This window comes from Macrobrachium nipponense, chromosome 1, assembly GCF_015104395.2.
Source record: "Macrobrachium nipponense isolate FS-2020 chromosome 1, ASM1510439v2, whole genome shotgun sequence".
NCBI lineage: Eukaryota > Metazoa > Arthropoda > Malacostraca > Decapoda > Palaemonidae > Macrobrachium > Macrobrachium nipponense.
In genome coordinates, this window is record NC_087200.1 from 94,428,718 (window position 1) to 94,455,403 (window position 26,686).

Consider the following 26,686-nt stretch of genomic DNA (forward strand, 5'->3'; position numbering starts at 1 on the left):
AAAAATTCCCCTTCGGTTAAGCATGTATGAAAATATATTAATTCCGAGGTAGAGCGAATTAGATATTAAAGGACATTGTAGCTCGATATATGTATATGAATCACGGAAATGTGATATGACTTATGTATTGTATATATATATATATATATATATATATATATATATGTGTGGTGTGTGTGTGTGTGTGTATATACATATATATATTAATATATGTGTGTATTTATATATATATATCATTATATATATATATATATATATGTGTGTATATATTACATATATATATATCTTCTGGGTAATTACTGCATGTCAAATAACTTACGTGGAGAAATAGATCTATATTAATGCTCATGCCAAAACACATCTTATTCAACCTTTGTATGCAAATGCACAAATATATATATGAATGAATGAGTGTGTATCTGAACGCAACCACCTGCGCTTGCTTACAGATCCTTCTTTTAGCATCTCCAGTCATTTATGTTTTTAACAAAAAGTGAGAAGACCAGATAATGAATGAGGTTCAGCTTCTTCTCAAGATAAGAGATGTCCTCGTCCTTATATTATTTTTCCTGGTTGGTTTTGGGGCGATATCGATAGCGGCATAAAAGTAATTGATAGTAAGTTTTTTTAAAAGTAATTGATAACGTTTTTTTATATATTTAAACCGGCTAATGGTTGTGGAAGGCCATTGCATCGTGAGGAAAAGTCATTGAGACTAATTTTGCTAATCAATGAATGAACTGCCGCGTCATCCACTGAGAATCTCTTGATAATTATCTTTCCTTGTCTATCTCGGGTTTATTTTTTTCCTGTTTATTCTGTCTGGTTCAAGATACTTAATGCAACAACTTATCTATATGATATTCCCGTCAGTCAACGAAATATTCATTACTTACTTCGATGAATTTTTGCAGCATTATAAAAGTATAGTATCCTATCCTACAGTTTAGTAAATAGGCTATTTTCATGTATCTTTATGAAAACATAAATTCTATTCAGTTCAGCAAATTGATATGTCATCAAAATATCTAAGAGAATATCTTAATGATAATATATCGGCTAAAAGTAACTTTTTCCCACTCTAATAAATCGAATAATTAGTCAGGAATCTTATGAAAGATTAAATCAATGAAATATTGATATCTTATCCCTAAAATTGCCCCAGGTTTGTAGACCTAAGAAACAAAACCAAGTATTCGCTAAATAAAATTATGCTAGCACCTAATGATTTATTCAAACGCTCGCCGTCATTTCTTGCACATGGTTCCAAGCCAATGCCCAGTTATGCCACACGAACCCCTACCCAAAATGGCCGAATGCTGTTTGCACACGGCACTAGAGTGACACCTGGGCACGGAGGAATATAAAACACGGTGCGCTGGCTTCGGCCGATAGAATACGCCCTCCGTTTGTTGCAGACCTTTTGACTTCGATCTCCGAAGACTCCCTCCAAAATGCCTTGCGAATGTGGCAGTGAGTAACTTCTTCACTTTCTCGTTTGTCTTCTGTTCTTTGTTCTCTACTTATCTATATTGATTATCATAATTCGTACTGATTATTTAGTTATCTGTATTTATACATTTAGTTATTCATCTTGATCCTTTCTTTTCCGTGAGCTGTTCTGTGCCAGGTCTCTTGCTTTCAGGGAAACCCATAAGGATTAATTACGGCAATTTCGTGCTAAGGAAATGGAAGGTTTAAACAATTCGCTCGTAAAATAATTCGCAATAAAAGAATATCTTTTCCGGTGCACTACTTTGTGAGAACTCTTATTTTTCTCTCTTTTATATAATTAAGAATTGCTATTAATGGCCATATTTTCATTGCGAACGTTGTAGAAAGAAAAAACAGCTGTCTTATATCCTGACTACCTTGAATAAAAATAATAATAATAATAATAATAATAATAATAATAATAATAATAATAATAATAATAATAATAATATTATAATATTATATTATTATTAATATTATTATTATTATTATTATTATTATTATTATTATTATTATTATTATTATTATTATTATTATTATTATTATTATTATTATAACTTGACCAATATCATTTCATTTGCTGCAGGCGGCTGTAAATGCGGATCAGGCAACTGCTGTTGCGGGTCAGAATGCAAATGCACGAGTTGTCCAAGCAAGAAGCCCTGCAATTGCCCGGCTGACAAATGTGAGTATTTTCTTACGTTCAAGATGAAGGCCGACAGAAACCGGCAACCGAATACTTCAATTCATTCATGAAAAATAAAGAAAAAAAGGTTACGTAAAAGCCAGTTGACTGAGGGACGGTTATACGACCCAGTGAAAATAGAGGAAAAATAGCCAAATTTAATTTAAGATTTTTTGTTCAGTTTCTGTTAATCTCTTCATATTTTCTCGATTCGTTAATCTATTTAGTTGATTTTTGGTACACAACATCATTTCATAACAATAAGTTCGAGTAATTAAAAATCTCTCTTTTTTTTTTTTAGTTTATACTTGTATAATCAGCTTCAATATTTATTTGATTTATAATCTATATCTACATACTGCTTCATCTGCAACATATTTTCTTATAATACATATTTTAAGAGGGCCTACCTTCAAATGTCATTCTATAAACATCATGGCAGCGCCATTTTTCTTGAACCCACCTCCTACAACATTTTACTCTGGACATTTATCGAAGATGATCAAATGCTATCTGGTTTGCCTTGAAGTGTAACCTTCGTTTAAGACGATGGTATAATTATAGTAGACAGAAGATAAGTACCAGTCATGATTTTAGATAATGGAATTAACGATTTTTTTTTTTTTTTTTTTTTTTTTTTTTTGTGTAATTGGAGTCTATCTATTTCCTGGGAGAATTTCCTAAAGCCAGTCGAAGGTTTTTCAATTACATCCAGCATAAGTCATTCTCTTTTGATCTTCATTTTGTTTGACATCCGTAAACGTCAGAGACCATTTTAAACGTCAAGTATTTAAGGAAGGTCATTAAATTTGATCACAGCTGTCACTGAAGCCTTCTCTCATCTAAATCTTAAGAGGGCCCCAAAAAATTGAAATGATTATTATTTCAGAAACGCTCAAGAATTCTGGTGGTAACTTCTACATCGGGCACCATCTTCTAATATCCCCCAAATATTTTAATTAGCCTTCTTGCATAAACGAAAAACGATATACGTCACTAAGTCTGAACACAATGTTAATTCTTTAATTCAATTCAATGATAATTAGTAATTACTCTCTTTTTAATTAACAGGTACCAGCGATTGTCAGTGCAAGTCCTCGACCTGTTGCTGTGGGACGGAATGTAAATGCAGCCCTTGTCCTATGAAGTAGATCTTTCATCGTCATGATTCTCAAATGAAAGGTCGGAAATTATTTGAAGCAGAAGAAAAACGAGGGTTGAAAAACAAGAGAAATAGTACACCTTACGTCCATTTGGAAATATCTTCAGCGTCACTGCAACCATTGACTTAAAATCAATCATAAACGAATATTTGAAAGATTTTTTTTATATAAAATACGGAAATCATAAAAAATAGTTTGTGAAGTACTGACGGAAAAGTAGTTCATTTCTACAAATGGGAATTTTTCATTATTTTCATTTCATTTCATTCCAAAGTCATTTCAATTTTCCCACGAAGTGTGAACGGTAATGTAATGTTTGGAAATTATTTTCTGAAATAAATTTTTTTATAATATTCTTGGTTGTTTGGATACACCTACCTGTTAGTACCGGGAAGTAAATGCATATGGGTATACGCTTGCTAATAGGAGTCTTCAGATGAAATGTGTAACCTTGAAGGAATATATGCATAAAGGAATGGCTTTTAAATGAAGCTCGTAAAACTTGTAGGAAATTTGAATAAAGTCTGCTACTTAAACTAAGATTTACCTTCAGTTAACTTGAATAACAATTAAAATGCTTATATCACTATGATATAAGTATCTTTATCTATGATAATATAACAGCAACTATGTATATATAATGATAAAACTTGAAAGATTATTTAATGGTGCAACCTTGAACTTTTATTGTATGAAATGTAACAAGGAAAACCAAGAATAATTCTAAATACACGTAACTACGAATGAAGTCCCACCTACTGGCGTCTTGTCTTTGTCGGAGTCCACCACTAACCCTCAACACAGATAAAATGGCTTATTGATGAAAAAATTAAGTCTTACAGCAACATACTGCTACATAAATTAGTAATGAAGTATTTGCCATTGCATCTGTTGCGTATGGTATCTGGAATACAGTTTTATTGACTGAGCGTATTACTTTTTTGTTTAACTTGATTATAAACTTCATTTCGTTCATGGTAGCGTAAGACTGTCTACTTGTGCATTATGATATGATATGCGCTTGGTATAATTTGATATAAACTAAATGGCGGCTTTGTTAATGGGCTCTAAGAATTAGCTAAACGTGTATATTCCTTTAGTTAAGATCTTTACAATGTATGGTCAGTTCGAGATAATTTGAAAAAAAGAATACTAATGTGGTTCTCTATAGGATTTTAATAATTGCTTCCAATGAAAACTATACGTTCTGATATCAATAAAGGAAAATTTGAATGAAATTTACCAAACAAATTTTTATGGAATATAGAAAAATGTTCCCCACCAAGTTCTTCTAATCTATAATAAGATATATAGTCACGAGTCATATTGAATGAAACAAATAAAATTTTAGTGTTATATGAACAGGAAATAGAACAGAAAAACATAAAATGAATCAGAGTGACGTCTCATCATAAAAAATATGAACAGGAAATAGAACAGAAAAACATAAAATGAAATCAGAGTGACGTCTCATCATAAAAAAAGATCAGTTGATATGACAATTATCTAGTGGAGGAACAAGAAAAGGTTTTGAGACATTAGCAGCATTTGTATAATTATTTTTATTAGCGAGTCTGGAATGCGATGCTTATTAGATGTGCAGAAAGAAAGATGAAAGACTATTCTTTTTTCTTAAAACACCGAATTTTTAGATGATTTTCAAAATATAAACAACTATATACATTTTTTACATTAAATGAAAATTGTAAGGACATTTACTACCCTCTACTCCTTCACTATATGTCATTATCATCTGACTCCATATTTTTTCTCATAAACGTAAAAGATGAAGAATGTATAATTAGCAAGTTGGAATTCAGACATTGATAAAACTATGTCTCTTAAAGATTACGCTATGAAAGAACTAGCGACAATGAGTTTTTATCTTAATAATCGAATGAGATTCCAGTGCATAAAGGACGACCTTGGTAGACCCAGCTACGCCTTGGGGTAGGGGTGAGGTTGGGGGGAGGGGGGTTGGTAGGTTGGAGGCCTCCACGTGACTGTCAGAATGACGCAATATCTTCATCCTTGTGGCGCCGTTTTGATCATGCGCTTCTTATCACTTCTTGGAAGAAGATCTCGCGTCAGCGTAGTTTTGAGAATATTAATCTGCGTCTCTCCCTATTGCTGAGTTTATCTCTCTCTCTCTCTCTCTCTCTCTCTCTCTCTCTCTCTCTCTCTCTCTCTCAGACGTCTGAGAAATGCATCTTTTCTTGTGTTCTACGTTTCTCTTTGAGAGCTGTTTCCCAGCCTCGCTCCTTTTTAATAATTATTTATTCATTTATTCAAATTTTTCAATTTAAGGATCAAATAACCCCCAGTGCTAATACGTATTTTCATTTCTATTTCAAATTCAATCGCACAGGCAAAGAATGACCATTTTCTAGCCCAGAACCGATGGAAACGATATAAAGGAGAAGGGAGAAGAAAAAACAAAAACAAAAGCAAAACTAAACCGAGGTGGAACGAAGAATGAAAAGTTAAAGGAGCAAGGAAAACGGAGGCAAAAAGAGAATTGCAAGACTGTATTAGAGGGAAAAAATGTCACGAGGAGTTACTTGCAATGGTATTTACCCAGAAGGTGGACTGCAGTTTTCTTCTTCAAGAAAGACCATGAAATCTGTACGAAACACCAAACTGCTATGATCGATGATATTCATCGGCCATGTGGTTATGTTGATTTCTCGGGCTTTCATTCTGATCTTTCTAGTGACACATACTTATATACATATCATACATATACATACATACACATATATGTATATATATATATGTTATTATATATATATATATATATAGTATATATATATATATATATATAGATATATATCTATATATATAGATATTATATCATGTAACAGGAGAGCAGACACTCAAATGAAACAAACGACAGGGGGAAATTTTCCGTTACTCCAATTTCTATATATATATATATATATATATATATATATATTTATATATATATATTATATATATATAGTATATATATAATTTATATATATATATTGTGACGAAGTGGGTCTGATACCATAATACTTGGGGGAAGTAGCCAAAGGATCTGTGTCTGGACACCATTAATATTTGTTAACCCAAATTGCCAAGTATCTGGTTGCTAAACTTACCATTTGTACTTGTTAGTGCAAGAAACCCTTTCATTCCTGGGTCTAGGACAACTTTTGTACTTGGGCCACAATTTGATCAAGTACTTGGTTATTGCTTTACTCACTACAGCCAGACAACTGACCCTTCATCACAAATACTAAACGACTGAATCCTCTAAAGGTAACAGTGATCCCTTATAGAACTGAACAGTCAAGAAAACAATCAGTCTAAGTTCATTAAAATGGATGTGAGGTAATCTTAATTAAAGGGCATCACTCCTGCAATTTCAAATCTAAGTATATCCCTGATTCTGATTCCTTTGAGGGAAATGGCACAATTACCACTAAATTTCTACCTAAACAAAAATAAAATATACTGGTGGTATAATAAAAATGCTCATATAAATCTTAAATACAAACACTTATTTTTAAATTCAAAATTTATAAGTGAAATTCACAATCTCAGGGAAATTGTTATTACTCGAAAACAAAAGTTTAATTAATTCTTGAATTAGTTATTAACCAAAATTAAATCAAAGTTTATCAAGGAAATTAATTAAATTAAATTAAATTATAAAGCAATAATTAAATTTGAAATGAAATTTAATTAAATACAAATTAATATTAGATTCAAACAATTACACAATAGAATATTAAAGCATTGACAGTACAAACATTAAGCATATAAAATGGACATGTCAAAAGAACAAAGCAAAAGAAAAATGTATTGAAAATGATAATTTTATCCAATAGTAAAATAAAACCTCGAAGTGCACTTCAAAACATTTGAAAAATACCTGTATACGCAGTTACAACTCCTCAATCAATAGAATAGGCCTGTTACAATTTCAATCCCTTCATTATTTTCGTGGGCGCCAACACAAAAATAATATTAATAACACTATGCTGAGATTCCACAAACAACGCATACATTAAAACAGTTACTGAGTGACCAGCTCAAATACAAATGTGAGTTACATTACGTTACTGAAACAGGCTCGCGAACGAGCGAGCGCAAGAGAGAGAGAGCTTTGAGAGAGAGAGAGAGTTACTATCCCTCATGCCAGCGGCTAGGTGTCGGGATCAAATAAAATAGTTCTCTATCCTCGTAAGCGTATGGGCATATGGGGCGATTAGCTTCGGGTTCAAGACGAAAACATATTACATCATCTGCGTTCGCGTATGTGTAGGAATGAACGAGGCCCCTTTGTTTCGTTATAGGAGCTGCTTTAGGATGATAAAAAATCAGCTTAGCTCGGTATTCTCAAGATGTGAAAAACAACCCTCTCCAGAGGCTTACATATAAGTGCTTACTCTTTCTCTCTGTCTTACGTATGTTTCAAAATGAAAAGTTACACTAACTTAACATGTGTTATCTTTAAATGTGGAAATTGAAAGGAAAAACATTCATTTCATAACATGATACACAGGTTCTGAGGTGAATTAATCATATTACCAAATTATAATTGCATTACAAAACTTACATTATAAGATATATATATTATATATGTATATATATATGTGTATATATATATATTTATATATATATATATATATATATATATTTATAATATATATATATATATATATATGTGTGTGTGTGTGTGTGTGTGTGTGTATGTATACATACATATGTATGTATACATATGTATGTCTATATATATAGCACACACACACACACACACATATATATATATATATATATATATATATATATATATATATATATATATATAACACACACACACACACACACACACACACACACACACACTATATATATAATATATATATATATATATATATATATATATGTATGTATACATACACACACATATACATTTAAGTTCTCGCTTCTTTTGCGAAGGTTAGTTGTCAAGTGAAAACGATTAGTTAAATTTCTTAATCATAGTATCATAGTACAACATGGCCAATCAAGTAATAGGCTAAATCTAAAAATTAATGCTTTTAAGATACTAAAAAATGGTCAACCTGTTCCCTTTCTAGAAGGGATTGGTTTCCAAAGATGAGCGTGAATGATCAGGAACGGTCAAAACGGACAGTGAAATAACTGACCTTTTTACAATGTTGTATAAAGACATATTTCTGTCAATCGTCAAAATTCCCGTTTCATCAACAATGAGATTTTCTTAGCAGATAAATTTCTATATAAGTATCTGCACGCAAACTGTCTAGACAGATTCCGAGCGTGTATTCAAATATGTAGTCAATGTTTTCCTGGTAAAATTAACTTGAGTATAAATTTTTCTGAGGTGAGTAGCCACGTTGTACTTACAAATGCTGAATGATACTTTGTAGGTTACTTGTTTCTTAAATTATTCTGTTGAGCTGTTGAGCAACCGCAATATTGCCAAATTAACTTATTACGGCCTAATACTTCCAAATGACACACGTGAAAGCTTAATTTTCAAAATAATTCAAAAAAGCCCTGCACTCATGAGGTTGATTTTCAAAATAATTAACAAAAGTCTTGTACTTATAGATGACACAAATGAAAGCTTAACTGCTTAGTTTTCAAAATTAAGAACACAAAGGACTATCTATCTAGAGTTGACACAGGTGGGGGCATCATTTCCAAAATTAGTGAGAGCCAACCTTGTACTTGCAACTCAATTCTTGCACAACAGTGTCATTTTTTTTGTCTCAAGAAACTCCCATTTTATCTAGAAGACTACGACCGAACTGTCATTTTATCTAGAAATCGCTGTGACATGCCAGACGGGTCTAGAAGTCTCCGTATCTATATATTTGAGAGACAAAGATTTCTGATAATCTGGACAATGATTTATGCTGAAGTGGTTAATTGCTTAGATACAGAAGGTTCATCTGGATAGCAGATAAAGGCAACAGTTGTTAGAGAGTGAAAATTATTATTATTATTATTATTATTATTATTATTATTATTATTATTATTATTATTATTTTATTATTATTATCTTTTTTTTTTTTTTTGCTCTATCACAGTCCTCCAATTCGACTGGGTGGTATTTATAGTGTGGGGTTCCGGGTTGCATCCTGCCTCCGTAGGAGTCCATCACTTTTCTTACTATGTGTGCCGTTTCTAGGATCACACTCTTCTGCATGAGTCCTGGAGCTGCTACTTCAGCCTCTAGTTTTTCTAGATTCCTTTTCAAGGATCTTGGGATCGTGCCTAGCTCCTATGATATGGGTACGATTTCCACTGGTATATCCCATATCCTTCTTATTTCTATTTTCAGATCTTGATACTTATCCATTTTTTCCCTCCTCTTTCTCTTCAACTCTGGTGTCCCATGGTATTGCGACATCAATGAGTGATACTTTCTTCTTGACTTTGTCAATCAAACGTCACGTCTGGTCTATTTGCACGTATCACCCTATCCGTTCTGATACCATAGTCCCAGAGGATCTCTGCCTGATCGTTTTCTATCACTCTCCCTCTGGTTGGTGCTCGTACCACTTATTACTGCAAGGTAGCTGATGTTTCTTGCACAGGCTCCAGTGGAGGGCTTTTGCCAACTGAATCATTCCTCTTTTTGTACTGGTTCTGTGCAAGTGCCGGGCATTCGCTTGCTATGTGGTTTATGGTTTCATTTTTCGTATTGCACTTCCTACATATGGGAGAGATGTTATTTCCGTCTATCGTTCTTTGAACATATCTGGTTCTTAGGGCCTGATCTTGTGCCGCTGTTATCATTCCTTCAGTTTCCTTCTTTAGCTCTCCCCTCTATAGCCATTGTCCATGTGTCATCGCTGGCTAGTTCTTTAGTCTGTCTCATGTATTGTCCGTGCATTGGCTTGTTGTGCCAGTGTTCTGTTCTGTATGTCATTCTCCTGCCTCTGTATATTTCTGGGTCTTCGTCTACTTTTATTAGTCCTTCTTCCATGCACTCTTTAGTCACTCGTCTTCACTGGTTTTCAGATACTGCCCCAGTGCTCTGTTCTCGATGTTGACGCAGTCCTCTATACTTAGTAGTCCTCTCCCTCCTTCCTTTCGTGTTATGTATAGTCTGTCCGTATTTGCTCTTGGGTGTAGTGCTTTATGTATTGTCATATATTTCCTGGTTTTCTGATCTATGCTGCGGAGTTCTGCCTTCGTCCATTCCACTATTCCTGCGCTGTATCTGATTACTGCACTGCCATGTGTTTATGGCTTTTATATTTCGCTGTTGAGTTATGACTTGAGTATCGCCTTGAGCTATGCATATATTCTTTCCTGATCGTATCCTTCATCTCTTGGTGTTTTATATCCCCTCCTTCCATTATTCCCAGGTATTTGTATCCTGTCTCATCTATGTGTTTGATGTTGCTCCCATCTGGTAGCTTTATCCCTTCAGTTCTCGTTACTTTGCCTTTTTGTATGTTGACTAAGGCGCATTTTTCTATTCCAAACTCCATCCTGATGTCCCCAGATACAATCCTCACAGTCTGGATTAGGGTATCTATTTCCTTGATGCTCTTACCATACAGCTTGATGTCGTCCATGAACATCAGATGGTTTGATTCTGTTACCTCTTTTCTTGAGTTGGTACCGGCATCCATCTTCTGTAGTACTTTTGTCATGGGAATCATGGCACTACTACTATTATTATATTATTATTATTATTTTATTATTATTATTATATTATTATTATTATTATTATTATTATTATTATTATTATTATTATTATTATATTATTATTATTATCATTATTATCTTATTTTATTATTCATTATTATTATTATTATTATTATTATTATTATTATTATTATTATTATTATTATCGCAGCTGTTATTAAAGCTACAAAATGTTAACAGCATATAGATGCATTGCTACAAAAGTTATATTTCCTATAGTGATTTACGATAATAATTATTTAGAATGTGGTGTCAACTGGTTATGTGAATCATCAATGCGTATCCTTCCTTATTCAAGTAATACAAGCTCTATTCCTTCCATCTCGTTCTTCCTCCCCCCCCCCCCCACCCCCCCTTTCTCTCTCTCATTGGGAGTTTCTCTATCTCATCCACTCTCACTCTTACTGTCTCTGATTAAGATTAGCAGAAAATTTTTTTTTCTATGAGATGAAAAAATTATTGGCTTCCAATTTCATATTCAAATGATTAATTGGACTTGCTTTGCATATACCTCCTACATAGCTGTCGTTAACAGCGTTAAATTTGATTCGTAAATAAAAATCAGCATCTATTTATCAGCCCGATATTTCTCTCAGTACAACAGAATGATCTAATCAATAACGTAACGATTAGGTTTACGGAATATAATCACGTACTACAAGTAGTGGCTACGTCGTACGCTATCGCTACAATGATGATAACATGATAAAATTGATGAGTTACTTTTCAAAACTGCAGAACAACTGGAGGTGAGTTTATCAAGTGGCCTTGATTAGTGTGAGCGTACCTGTTACCTGTATGTGCGTATAAGACGTTTGTGTAGTTTATATGTGGTTGATCACAAACGAACTATTGACAGTTATAGAAGTAACTGTCAATATCTCGTTTGTGATCTTTTGGATATACTTGATTACATGTAACTATTCTATAAATAATTATGTGTAAGTGTGTTTACATTTATTTGTAAATATGCATGTAATTTGTCTGTAAATAAGCGTAATATACATACGCGTTTAAGTACATAAACTTAAACATTTGTGTATCTTCGTATATTTCCATGCATGTACTACCTGTGATGTATACAGTCATGTATAAATTCATATGTACTTTTTTTATATGCACTTATGAGACTGTATTGTGTAAGCTATATATGTATTGTGTAAGCTATATATGTATTGTGTAAGCTACATATATATAGTGTAAGATATATATGAATAACTGTACCTTATAGGCAATTGGGTTTATGCATGTTCACATGCATTTGTATGTTACGTGTAAAACCTTTCCCGTCTAAGAAAAAAATAAATGAACGAAATAGCCTAAATTTAACAAGCTCCCCCCCCCCCCACCCCTAAAAAAAAAATGATGTCAACTCCATTGGCCAATTACTTGATTTTCAGTTTTCCCATTTTGATCAGTTTCAATTGTTTTTTTCCCGAAGGCCGATGGGCAGGCTACTTGATTCCCGTGCGAAGGAGGATTTTTGAAAGCTCGGCGTCAAGGATCCTAACTTTACGTGGTACCTCGTGGAGGCAATAGCATTATTATTATTATTATTATTATTATTATTATTATTATTATTATTATTATTACAGGTTTTATTGAAAATAATGACTATTTCAGCCACGTTTATTTTGTAGAGACGTTTCTCTATTCTTCTTATTACTGGGTTTTCGCCAGTACTTAAATTGGCTATTAAAACGCCAAATGTGGGATTCATATAAAAATGTGGTATTTGTGATTTTGTATGATATATTTAGTATGTTCGATTTGACAACTACCACGTTTTCTACATGAATCCCCCATTTGACGTTTTAATAGCCAATTTGATTACAGAAGAAAAGTCAGTAATAAGAAGAATAGAGAAACTTCTATACGCAATAAAAGCGGTTGAAGTAGCCATTATTATTATTATTATTATTATTATTATTATTATTATTGGAGAAACAAGTCCACAGTTATGAAAATGTACATATATTTAAGTTCAAAACTTTAATGATGGCTTCCGGGAATCTGTTCGGTTCCCCTTTTCAGATTCCCGAAAGCTATCCCTAAAGTTGTAAATTTAGATATATGTACAGTTACATAGCTGTGGGTTTGTTTCTTCATTTGAAGACATATACTACTATGTGGATTTATTAATATTATTATTATTATTATTATTATTATTATTATTATTATTATTATTATTATTATTATTATTATTATTATTATTATTCAGTAGATGAAATTCATTCACATGGAACAAGGGCAGAGGAGCCATTGACTTCCAATTCAAGCTTCCAAAGAATATGGCATCCATTAGCACGAAGTAGGAGGAAGTAAAGGCAAATATAGAAAGAAGAGATGTCACTAACAAGCCAAGGTACAGAGACAGTCTGTTCTCAAGAGGAAGTTCCTTGTAGCACTGATATTAAAGAAACGGGGTGTGTGAAAATCAGGGCTCGGTATCTGGTCGCTGGCCGATCGTTCGAAAGTATTCCTATCAACCTTTACTGAGGACTACATACGGAGAGCATTACTGACCCTAATATGGTAGGGGTGTAAGAATACTACCACCGTAGGTCATGCGTGTCGTACAAGGCGACTAAAAGGACAGCTCCTGTCTTGTAGTCTTACTTTTTAGTAGAAGGCTAGGCACACTACAAATAACTGTGGAAACTGCTGCCTTGCAGTCATACTTTTTAGTAGAAGGCAAGGCCTACCACCAATAACTGTGGAAACTACTGCCTTGCAGTCATACTTTTTAGAAGGCAAGGCCCATCGCCAACAACCGTGGAAACTGCTGCCTTGCAAACAGACTTTTTAGTAAAAGGCCAGGCCTACCACCAATAACTGTGGAAACTACTGCCTAGCAGTCATACTTTTTAGTAGAAGACAAGGCCCATCGCCAATAACTGTGGAAACTGCTGCCTTGCAGGTGGACTTTAGTCAAAGGCGAGGCCCACCGCTGGTAACTGTGGTTGATGACAGCAAGGGCATGCGGTCGTAAAAACTCCTTTTGCCAAACAATAAACCATGTCTGATTTTGTTGGAGGATGATGCCTTGGATAGGAGGTAGTGAAGAAGGCGCATCAGGCAGCCGACCCCTTAATGTAGGGATAACGGTGGGAAAGAAGAAGACACATACGGAGAGCGTTATACAGTACCAGATCAGAAGTATCGTATTTATTATTACTATTACTATTATTGTTCAGTAGATGAAACCTATTTAAATGGAATTAGCCCACAGGGGCCATTCACTTGAAATTCAAGCCTCCAAAGAATATGGTGCTCATAGGGAAGAATTAAAGGAAGTGAAGTGAAACAGATAAAGAAGAGATCCCACTCACCAAGAGAGAAGCCTATCTTGTCTTTTATACGAAGGGAAATGAAGCTAATTTATTTTCGAGTAGTAGGATATTCTACCCAGGGGAGACTGCTTTAAGTAGGACACAAGAACAAAAGGAGAAGGAGAGAAATACCGAAATACAGAAAATTCGAAACGAGACGGTCTCCTCATCAAGTAGAAAGCCCGACCGCCGGATGACAGGTAAATAAAGCCCCAACTTTTCGCAAAAATGAATATCCTGATCATCCATCAGAGTAGGATGTGTTGGATGACATGGCTACAGGAAAGGCCTCCCGCGAATTCCGAGATTTAGCGTGATTTACTTGGATTTAACGATATGTTTACGTCTTCTTTGCGTCGTCGGGCGAGCTGGATATCGCTGCAACGGAGTCGACGGTAATTCCCGGGTGTTTTATGAGCGTTTACGAGAATTGACGAGAATTGACGAGAATTTACGAGCAATCCTTGTTCATAAAGAGTCGCTTTTCGGTTGGGGATGATGGTCGAGAGCTGGAGGCGTTCCACGCGAATTGCTTTAACCTATTTGCAGGGTCAATTTCACACTCAGTGAACAAGTATATTTACATGTCTCGTTTCTTATGCATGTGTGTATATAGATATATATATATATAGATATATATATATATATATATATATATATATATCTATATAGAATATATATAGAAGATATATATATAGATAATATTAAGATATATATCTATATATATAGATATATATATATATATATATATATATATATATATATCTATATATATATATATCTATATATATAGATATATATATATATATATATATAATATATATATATCTATATATATATATATATATATATCTATATCTAGAATATATATATAGAAATATATATATATATATATATATATATATATATATATATATATATATATTCTATATATTATATATCTATATATATATATAGATATATATATATAGATATATAGATATATGATATTATATATATATATATATATATATATATCTATATATATAGATATATATATAGATTATATATATATATATAGATATATATATATATATATATATATATATATATATATATATATATATATATATATATATATATTTTCGCAAAAACCCAGCGCCAAAATTGAAAAAAAAAATAATGATCATCATTATTTTCATAATATTTCCACAGGATCAACTTGTTTTACGTACTTGATAAAGTATTTCTGATGAATCCAATTTATTAGAAATACTTTATCACCTACTATACACACACACATATACACGCACACACACCATAATATTTATATTTATATATATATATATATATATATTCTATATTATATATCTATATATATATATATATATATATATATAGATATATATATATATATATATATATATATATATATATATATATATCTATATATATATATATATATATAAATATATAAATATATGGTGTGTGTGCGTGTATATGTGTGTGTGTATAGTAGGTGATAAAGTATTTCTAATAAATTGGATTCATCAGAAATACTTTATCAAGTACGTAAAACAGTTGATCCTGTGGAAATATTATGAAAATAATGATGATCATTATGTTTTTTTCATTTTGGCGCTGGGTTTGCGAAAAGGTGTAGTGTCAAAGTCTTCCTGACACAATTTGTAATAAAGCTCCTGCAATACTGAGCTCATTTTTCTAGTGGCTTTAGATAAATTAACTATACTGAGCTGGAAATAACTTAGATTTACAAGTTAGGGAGAAACGCACCAAATTGAACTCCAGATTCATAGAGGTGCTTCTATAGAAGTGAATTGCTGATTTCTTTGAGAACAACAAGATGTTGTCTTTGGAAGTTTATTGTTCGTTTTTCCCTTTCTTAAATACTGCTTCTGGAACGTGTAGCCTTGTAGCTACAATATTCTGCTTTTATTCAATAGATTTTGATTCTTCGCCAACTTTAACAAAACATATAGATTACAAGAGAAACCGGAAAGCTATATAAAAGGAGACTACAAATTCATAAATAATGAGCAGTTCAAACAAACACATGAGAATGAAAACAGGTCCTTATTAAATCACAAGAAGTTTCTTCAAGATCTGAACCACGAGAAGAAGAAACTTTGCTATGTATTATGGAATGGCGGGCGAAAGGTTGCAACAGTCGGACAATATTACTTGTTGTTTATAGTGAGCAAGTTTAGGGAGCGTTTCTCATATCCGTTTAATAGTAAGAGATAATTTATTTAAATAGTGAGGAGTGACATTGCACTGACTGGAAATCCATCAAAACATCTCTAAGTGTTCAGAGTTTAGATGACGCAGCACTTTATCTATTTTCATTTAGGATAACAAAAAGCGACCACTACAGTATAAGGCTTCCACACTATCAAAAAAATATTACTATCCAATAAAAATCTGCATTGTTCATCATCTTCCCTTTCATTCATTCCAATTCAGTCTATATGAACGACAACGCCTTCCCGTTTACCGCAGGATAAAATAGCAATTAAACAATATGTCACCACTCAGGTCCTATGAAGGATCTCTGAAACCAGGTTTCCATAGATTGTAATTTTTCGAGACTATCTTACGGTCAAAGAAACATTTGAAATCCATGGTTAAAGAGTTACAAGGATTAGGATGTCTCAAAGGCTTGTTAGTCCATCCAAGGAGACATCGTATGCTCACTTATCTGTAGGAGCAGGTTTTACTATGCATGCGCAGTGTCCTAATGATTTTGTTTAGCTTTCTTTTCAACTCTTCTGCATTGTTGCTGTTTACAACTTCTGGTTGCAGTTTATTCGACATGTCACATATACATATCTTGTATGTTAAAGAAGTTCCCACAACGGGATGTGTTGTATCTCATCAGTTCTAGTTTCCATCCATTATTTCTTGTTTGGTTTTCGTTTAATTAAATAGGTTACTGCCTACTTTTGTTATTGTTATACCTTTCAGTATTTTAAATGCTTCTAAGAGATAGGGCGTATGAAAATGCTGAGAGAGAGAGAGAGAGAGAGAGAGAGAGAGAGAGAGAGAGAGAGAGAGAGAGATACTTTAGATAAACTGAAATGCGGTCCTGAAAACTGTCAACTATGAATTAGTGCTAAATCCATTTTTTCGAGAAGAACTGCGAATTTGAGAACTTGTAGCATTCGAAAATTTCGACCCACTCGATGAAAAATATACTATTGCTAGAATTCCAGATCCATTGAAGGTACGAAAAAGTCAATAAGCGTCCATATTTATAACTAAACAGAGGAATGAACGAATCATTCCAAACATTCCAGACCTGAGTCATCTAGCGTCAAAATTCCAAATTCACTAATAAATGAATGCATAGGGGATTATCGAAAACGATCGACACGGTCAATGAATGAATGAGGTAACAAGTGTCAATATGAGTCGGTGATTATCGAGTTTCAGTCATATGAAAAATCGATTGTCTGTAAAACTAATGAGTCATAGTCAACCTTCCAGTTTTTTTGAAGTGACAATGTAGACCGCCCCTAACTTTCTTATAGTGTCTTCATTTAGCACGGGCTGGTCTAAAGCCAGTCTGGTTGTCATTTGCATTCACACTTCAAAGAATATGAAATCAGATAGTTATTGAATATTGCATTTTTTTTATCTCAGATTAAACACTGGGAAATCGAAGCAATTCGCAGTACAAATGCCAAATCTTAGATGGTTGAAAGAAAAAATGGGTTTTCAGTCTGTTTAAGGAATAATTTAACGACGCAGACTGAAACAACTTCTTTTACAGTGAGGGCACAAATCATCGTAGTGTTATCCTCTTTTCATTATCTTATGGTGAATTGTTCTGACTTGAAGCCCATAATTAAGAGATATTTTTCATTTAACCAAGTCATACTGTAACGAAATCTTACGGACTGGAAGAGCTCCTTACCAGATTCACCAGCTGTGCTCTCCCATTCCCTCGAAATGACCATAACACCTTACAACTTTCTGATAATTCTAATTTTTGTTAACGACGCCAAACTTTATGCTGCAAAATCGACTCCTTATAAAAGATAAAATTTTTTATCGTTGCTATTATCGGTATTTTTATTTTATTGTTTATATGTTATGTTGCGCTAGCAGTCTTAATACGCACTTTAAAATGAACACCCAGATGTAATTGCTAGTGCAAAGCAAACGTGAACTGCGTAGCACAAGCGTAAGCATAACCGCATCCACTTGACTTTCACCGTTCATTTCAACTTAAAAAGTATATTTGAAACATCTTTTGCCATATCCTTTTACCCGTAATCAGTAGCTCTAAGGTAGCTCATCCGCACCGTCCCCTAATTACCTGTCAGACGACAGGTGTGCTCTCTCGCGCCACAAGACAGCGTTGCTAAATACTTAACAGATCTTATAAACAAATGACTTTGTCAGCTTGTTGAGCGCAAGATGAAAGGGTAACTGGCAGAGTGGCTGACTTTCAATGATGAAAGAAAATAAATATTAGGTGATGTAGGTAAAACTAAAAGGTGTTTTAATTAACTACGTACAAAAATGATAATTGATTATCTTATCGGTTAATTAAATGAGGGATTTAAGAGAACAAAAACTGAAATGCAAGTAAATAAAAGAAAAAATGGAGTTATAGTTTCTGATATGAAATCCTGGAGGGATTACTAAATGACGTTTTCAACGTCCCACTTTTTAGCCTTTCATTTTATTTCCATTTCCGCTGTCCAACCCCTTTGACTAACACTTCTTAGTGCAACTATAGAGTTTTCTCCCACTTCCACCCATATATACTGTGTTTGCTGGATCTTTCTACCTTGCTGTCCAACCGAAAAAGCCTCAGTGTTGGCTTGAGATGATAATGCTAAGAATATGAACCTGGCTGAGTTCAGGTACCACTTGGTGAATTAAAAAAAAAAAAAAAAAAAAGTGTTCTCTTTCATTGAGACTATTTCTGTCAATTTTGGGCGCTTTCGGGCGCCTGTCTGTCTGTTTGTCTGTCTGTCTGTAATCACTGACATGTTAATGGCGTGAAATTCGAGAGGCCCCAAGAGAGCGTCAGACCGTGTCGGAAATTTCTCTAACAAACCAGTGCTCAAACTTTTACGAGGCCTGGATATATTTAGATTTTCTGCATCTCCCTTTCGAGAGAGAGAGAGAGAGAGAGAGAGAGAGAGAGAGAGAGAGAGAGAGAGAGAATAAATACTTGACAAATATAGTACTAGGAGACAGAAGAATTACCACAAGGAAAGAAAAGTTTAATAAGAAACAAGCCAAGCTTCTTGTTTCAATGTACAGTTGTTTTGGAAAGTAAAATAAAAAGAGTAAAGCAAATAGAAAATCAGAATTAGTAATAAGATGTGACCCTCAACATCTCAAAAGGTAAAAATCACAAAACCGCCTTTTGCTGTTGTTTTTAATACACTTAACTTTTTTCCATTCGATAGACCAAACGACCAAATACTCTTGAAGCAGTCACTTCAAGACTAAATAAATTCAAAACTAATGCAAATGAATGATAACATTGCAGAAGGACTGACCACATCCGATACAGTTAAGCAGCAACCAATCCTGAGCAAAATCAGATGAACTGAGCATGCGCAACTGGTCTACCTGTGACCCACCTTCCAGACACTGCCATATAAACGCCGCCGACCTGTGAGAGGACCACAGTAGGTCTCCAGCAACGGTCCGAGCCACACAGACTCCTCGTTTGCACCTTCCTTCTTCAAGACGCCTGACAGAGTTCGTCCTGCTTTCTTTTAATAATCCTTCATCGCCTACGACGATCCTCGTGAAGAAACCATGGCCGCCGCCCTCGAAAACATCATCGACGATATCTCCTTCGGCCTGCAGGAGTTCTCGCAGGACGTGAGATCCTCCTTCGCAAGTGTCGATCTCGGGGCGGTAGGAGTCGCCCTCCTCGTTCTCCTGGGCATCATCATTGTCTACGACATCTTAGCCTACATTTCCCTCACCAGCAGTAACGGCAGGGCGCTCTCCCCGACGATTCTAGCACTCGCTGGGCAGGCATGGGAACACAGAAACGATCTGGGAATCAACCCCTCGAAATACGTCAGTGGAAGGTGAGACTCGGGAACTCTGGGATGCACAGGACCTTAAACTGGGATATTCACGTCAGTCAAAGCTACTTCAGTATTCTAAGAAAGGGGGGAGGAATGGCGTGAGAGAGAGAGAGAGAGAGAGAGAGAGAGAGAGAGAGAGAGAGAGAGAGAGAGAGAGAGAGAGAGAGAGAGAGAGAGAGAGAGAGAGAGAGCCATACATAACACTGATTTTGGATATTTAAATCTAAGGGGTAATTTCGAATAAGTCAGACTTTTTCTCTAGCAAAATCTTAAATCATAAATGATATTTCATACAGGTAAGACAAAGCACTTTTCAAATACTGTAAACGGTTCTTGTTTTACGACGTATTTCATTCCTGTGTGCGTAGGTAGGCTTTTATGCATGAATGCATGCCATCTAATTGCTTAGCTTATTCTAGTCATGTCGAAGTATGCATGTTATCACCTCCTTCAGGCTACGACCATAATTACCATAGTATTTTATCTTGCATATATATATACGTAAATAGCCACATGAAAGGTGAAGAATCAAAGACCAGGTACCAAGCGCTTTCGTGTATTGCGTACACTTCTTTGGGGTATATGTGGCTATTTACGTACATATTTGTCACGTGCTGTTTGGTGACTTATTGCGCATATATATATATATATATATATATATATATATATATATATATATATATATATATATATATATGTGTGTGTGTGTGTGTGTGTGTGTATGTGTGTGTGTGAAGTAAATTGTTTTCTGAAGTCTTCTGCTGTTTCGAACGTACACTGTTATATAAACAGGTATGTATAAATTTTATGGTATGACAGTATATATTTTTGTCAACATGTTTGCATGCATTTATGTATATGAACATTTACAATCTTATACTTATTTCCAGCAATCAGCAACGAAGAACGCTGCAATTGCCATGCAATTGTATATAACTTTTGTGTTTCTCTATATTTTATTGTACTTATTTCTTGCATGGACTAATTATTAACATGGGTTCGCCCTTTATTTATTAATATCTCAAGGCTTGTCTAGATTCAGTTACGTGAGTGAGTATTTACCATGGGGTATGGGTCACCTACATCATAATTATGTGAAAATAGCAAATGTAAATACAATGCTGATTTTTCCAATTTCTGCTTTTTATCTGGTTGTTGATTCTAGGTCAAGATTCTAGGTCAAATTTTATGTTAAATAGGTATTTTATTTTCTTTAGAAATAGTACTAACAGATATTACCTCCTCACGTTTGCAGATGTGACATTTCTGGGTATTTCTAGGGTGATCGTCATATCTGACAAATTAACAAATGATGCTGCATATAATCTTATGGTGGTCCGGTATTAGTTGCTAAGATGGACACAGGACTTTCTTGTACTGACTAGTTTTATATACTTCCCTTTACTTGCTTCACACAGGAGGTTTTTAATCTGTGAAAGCTTGACCAGAAACTTAATGGTCTTATTTACTTGTTAACAATATGTTTAATATTTGCAAATTGACAATAGTGTGACTGAGCTGATACACAATATACTGATATATTTTTTAGGAGCCGTCTGGCAAAATGGAATACACAAAATGGTAACTCCTCCGCCCACTTTGTAGGTTTATTCTAGCCTTATTGTGACCCATTTCTCTACTATGTTCCAATCAAGATGAAGACACGCCTGATTCTGTCTGGGCTGTATGTGGATAAAGCATCTAAAAAATGAACCTCTCAAACTAGCAAAAAAAAAAAAAAAGAAAAAAAAAATGAAATCTCTCTACTCAGACCTCCACAAACAGATATATGAATAGACAAACAAACATGCAAAGTTACCCTCGGGACTCAAAGTTATGTAGCAAATATATAATAATCCGTCAATTACCCGTAATAAAAACCCAGACAAACAGATTACAGGTAAAAATACTTGACCTTCCCGTTACGTGTCAGAGTCACCCTTAGACATTGTCATAAGCGAAGGAATCATAACATTAAGGCTGAAGATCCTTCAGATAAACAGGTGACACACACACATACACATACACACACACACACACACACAGGTTACGCTTGATTTCTGACGCGAACACGATTCATTTAAGGCCTTCTAGTCAGCCGGTGTAAGCGGCTCTAGTATTTTCTCACTCTCTAATTTCAACCGCCGTTATATCACTATGTCATTTAATTCAGTTCTACTTATTCGTATATCCATTATTCACTTAAGGCACACAGATTTATCCTCGTTATTGCTATCGTTTTAGAATATTCCTCTAAATGGTACGCATGATTTTTTTTTACGATGCCTAATTAACTCCTCCGGAAGTGTGGTGGGGTGGTGGTGGGGAAGATTGCAAGTATTTCAAATGTGGTGAAGCAAGTCTCGCTTCCTTTTAACTGAGGCAAAAAGAGAAATGTCTCATATAGTCAAACATAGCAAGTAGGAAAGAATAGTACCTACCAACTACTTCCAGCAAGAAACTGCGTGAACATTGTACAGGGTGTCCATTAAGTCCCAGTGTCATCACAAGCAATAAATACTTGCAATGGTACTGGGACTTTATGGACTCACTGTACATCTTGCTTAAAAAACACAATGGACGTTTTCATTCTCCTCCTAGAAAGTTAATACTTTCATAATTCTGCGAAGCCTCGCCATCAGTGAAAAGCACCGCCGATTATTTAACTAAAACACAAATGACAAGGACATTTATCTCCATCACTTACAGATTTACGTGTCACTTGAAGGTAACAACACATACACTAACTTCTCAGGTTGATATACACATTTTCTTACTCAGGAATACCAACATGGATTTCGCCGTAGCTCATACAAGTGCTGAAAATACAACACCAAAATATACGAAGTACAAGAAAAAAAAAAAAAAAAAAAAAAAAAAAAAAATGCATATTTTTACGACGCTCAGAAATACGAGGCAATGTTTTCTTCATTATTTACAGTTTATCAATAACAAGTTAACCTCCTGGATGAGTTATCCAACAGACTGTTTCCCGCCATGTCACCTTTTCTTCTCATTTCATTCATTATTGCTGCTTTTGCTCTATTTACATTTCGTTTGACAATACCGTGCCTCTCGCGCTATTATTTACTATATATGCTTCACATTTACTCAAAATCGTCGTGAATTTGTTGCTGCTTGTTTATTACACTAATTGCAATTTTTTTTTTTATCTTATTCCGTATTTCGTGCTGTTTATCAAACTTCTTTACATGCAGCGGTTTCATCTAATATATAAAAGTGCAAAAAACAAGGTAATCGGAAATTTATCCGAAAAAAAGGGCGGGGGCGTTGATTAAGAATGAACAAAGGACAGATTGCAGCACGTGTAATAACATTTAGGTGTGATTGTTTAACTACTTAAACAAATCCTCTTCAGTCTCCTTTAAATTACTCAAAAGATTTGAAAGCTAAAGAAATTCTCAAGTTTTCCCGTAGCCATAGGGATGTGCAACAATTATAGTACATTTGGTAATAGTATAATCTATCGCATGAGCCGGAACTCAGTTATCCGCAGAGAGAGAGAGAGAGAGAGAGAGGAGAGTTTGATTGACACACCGGGCCGGGCAGAGAAATTGCCGGTAGTGAATTTTCATGAAAATCTGTTATACCTCTCGTTGATCACGGCAGTTAATAAAGTACATGGTTGCTTGTCGACTGTTGTGGACCACGGAATGAAAAGGTAAATAACAGAGTGAGTGAGGATGAAACGAAATAGTCCTTCTCATAGAATCAGTGTCAGCGAAACATCGCTGAATTCTACAGAGAATCTCCGTGAAAGTCTCAGCACCAGAATCACCTTATTCCCAACCCTCAATTATATAGCTACAGATATCAGCAAACATTATTATCATTAATATTCATAATTTGCTATGGAAGCTATCACACAACATAAAATTGATGACAACAGTCATAGTAGCTGCTACTGTCTTAATTACCTTCATCATTGCTATTGCTATCACATTATCTTCATTACTGTTCTCGTTACAGAGCGTAATTGTCTCTAACATTCATCCACTCTACTTCTTGTATATTGTCTACCGCCTTAATAGATGTGGTTACTCTTTCTGCGTAATTACTCAGTCAGCCAGCTTTTTTTTTTTTTTTTTTTTTTTTTTTTTTTTTACGCTTTTCTCCTCCATTGCGCAGACTGCGCTTCTTACAGTGTCATTAGCATTGACGGAACTGTAGAGGAACGATGCACGTATCTGTATGATACGTTATAAAAGCAAGATGCAGGTTTTACCTGTATTTTTCATATGCCGGTGCGAGTAATTTCTCTCTGTGGAAACTGGTTAGTCATGTTATTATCCCTCGGGATGATTACATAGTAATGTATGTAGACCATTTTTCCTGTAAGAAGAATTGTTTATTTGCAAACGTTTCTGTCACCTACAAACTGAGCTGATTTAAATGGAAATAATAATAATAATAATAATAATAATAATAATAATAATAATAATAATAATAATAATAAAGAACTTTTCACGAGTGAAATAGTTCACGAACTGCAAATATTTTTACCAATTTCATATGCAAAATGAATTCAAATAGTAATATGACATCTTAAAGGATACACACAGACACAAACACACAAAAGACATCCTTCGTTCCCGGGAGCGATCGCCTTAGAATTAAGTCATGCGTTGCTAGCGGCGTTTGCCTTGTACCCCCACCTCACATCCTTCCCTTCCTATCTACCGGCCCCCCAACAAAAAAACACCCTCCCCCCCCCCCCCCCCGGCCGCCCTTTCGGCATGTTACCTCAAGAACTATAATTTCCTGCACGGAGTGGTATTAACGTAATACCTTTTTTTCCCGGGCTTACCGCAATATGAGAATTTCTGGTTATTTTCTAGAAGTTGTGTCCCGTAAGTATAGATTTAGTCCACTTGGGATTCCTGTACCTGATTACTTGTGTGATTTTAACCTTAAAATGGCTATCTTGGACGTCTTATTTTCACTATTGCTTATTCTCACGTAACATTGATTTTCCTTTTTGCTTGTTATTGTCTATCCAGAGTATGTCTTCTTACGGGCTTCTTTTCTTATGACAAGTATTCAAGAACAACCAGCAGGTCTTCAGTACACTCTCAATGAAAATGCAACAACCAAAAACCACTTATATACCCTCATTTTCCAAGCACAACAGGCTTTGTATATATTGTGTCAATTTCGTTAAAAGGTCTTCCGTTTTAATTCGTATGCTGTAGAAATCTTAGCATAATTCTAGGTATATATGTATGACTCAGATTTTCATTAGATACTGCTTTTCTTGATACAAACTAACTTTTGTACATATCTTCACTAGGACCCTTGAAGCTATTAACCCTGTGCTCTTCGCTATTCAGTCTGCTATTGAGAAGTACAAGCAATGAATGAATCAATTCTGACCAATGACAAACCGCCAACGGCCCCTGACCAATCAGCGACTACCCCGCTCCCTTCGTGATGACCAATCACGAGGCTTGACTGCTTGACTTAGTGGACCCAATCACATGGAATCCTCCGGTCTGGCTTCTAAGGTCTAATTCTTAACAATTGCTTCGTTAGATATGACAAAAGGGTTTTCTTTATAAGTTGTAGGATTTTTATGTTTACTGAATAATCCATGTTTCCACTCATTATTCATCGTAACTGTTATAGTGCTATGTCACTCATGTTCATCAGTTAACAGTTCATGTATCCATCTCATCTCATTTGTAAAAAAAAAAAATAATAAAAATAAATAGAAGTCTCCAGGAAAAGTTGAAAACTCGGCTTCCCTCTTTTTCAACAGTTAGTCTGTTCTTGTACATATTGTTTATTTCTTAGAAAGGGAACTCTAGTGTATTTAATTGAACAATTGTTTTATTTATTGTTGTCTGTTATGGAATTGTAAATAAAACCAAGCAAATCAAAGGTGCTTTCATTTCCTGCTAATATCAGACTCATTTAGCAATTAATCAATTGGGAGACTGTTATAACTTTCAAATGTCATATTGTACTATTGAAAGTATATTTATGATAGAACTCTTTGCTATTTACAGTTTTGTGAATGAAAGGATTATCACGTGAACATATGGTACAATTATATACGAAATATAGAGGATATATGAGATTTCATCATTTAAAACTTTCCAGGTATCATTAAATACTTGCCCAGGTTCTAAACACGGAAGAAGAGGGTTGATTTAAAGTAAAGTATACCAAATAGTCTGTGAGTCTTGCAACAAGTCTTAG

At 34.3% G+C, this 26,686-nt stretch overlaps 1 protein-coding gene across 1 annotated transcript; it reads left to right on the forward strand.

The window, feature by feature from the left end:
- The first annotated feature begins 20,036 nt into the window (after positions 1-20,036).
- On the forward strand, positions 20,037-26,365 carry LOC135220232 (uncharacterized). Its single transcript, XM_064257501.1, has 2 exons — positions 20,037-20,464; positions 25,776-26,365. The coding sequence occupies exons 1-2, from the start codon at positions 20,184-20,186 to the stop codon at positions 25,840-25,842; spliced, it is 348 nt and encodes a 115-aa protein (XP_064113571.1). The 5' UTR covers positions 20,037-20,183; the 3' UTR covers positions 25,843-26,365.
- Positions 26,366-26,686: the final 321 nt, after the last annotated feature.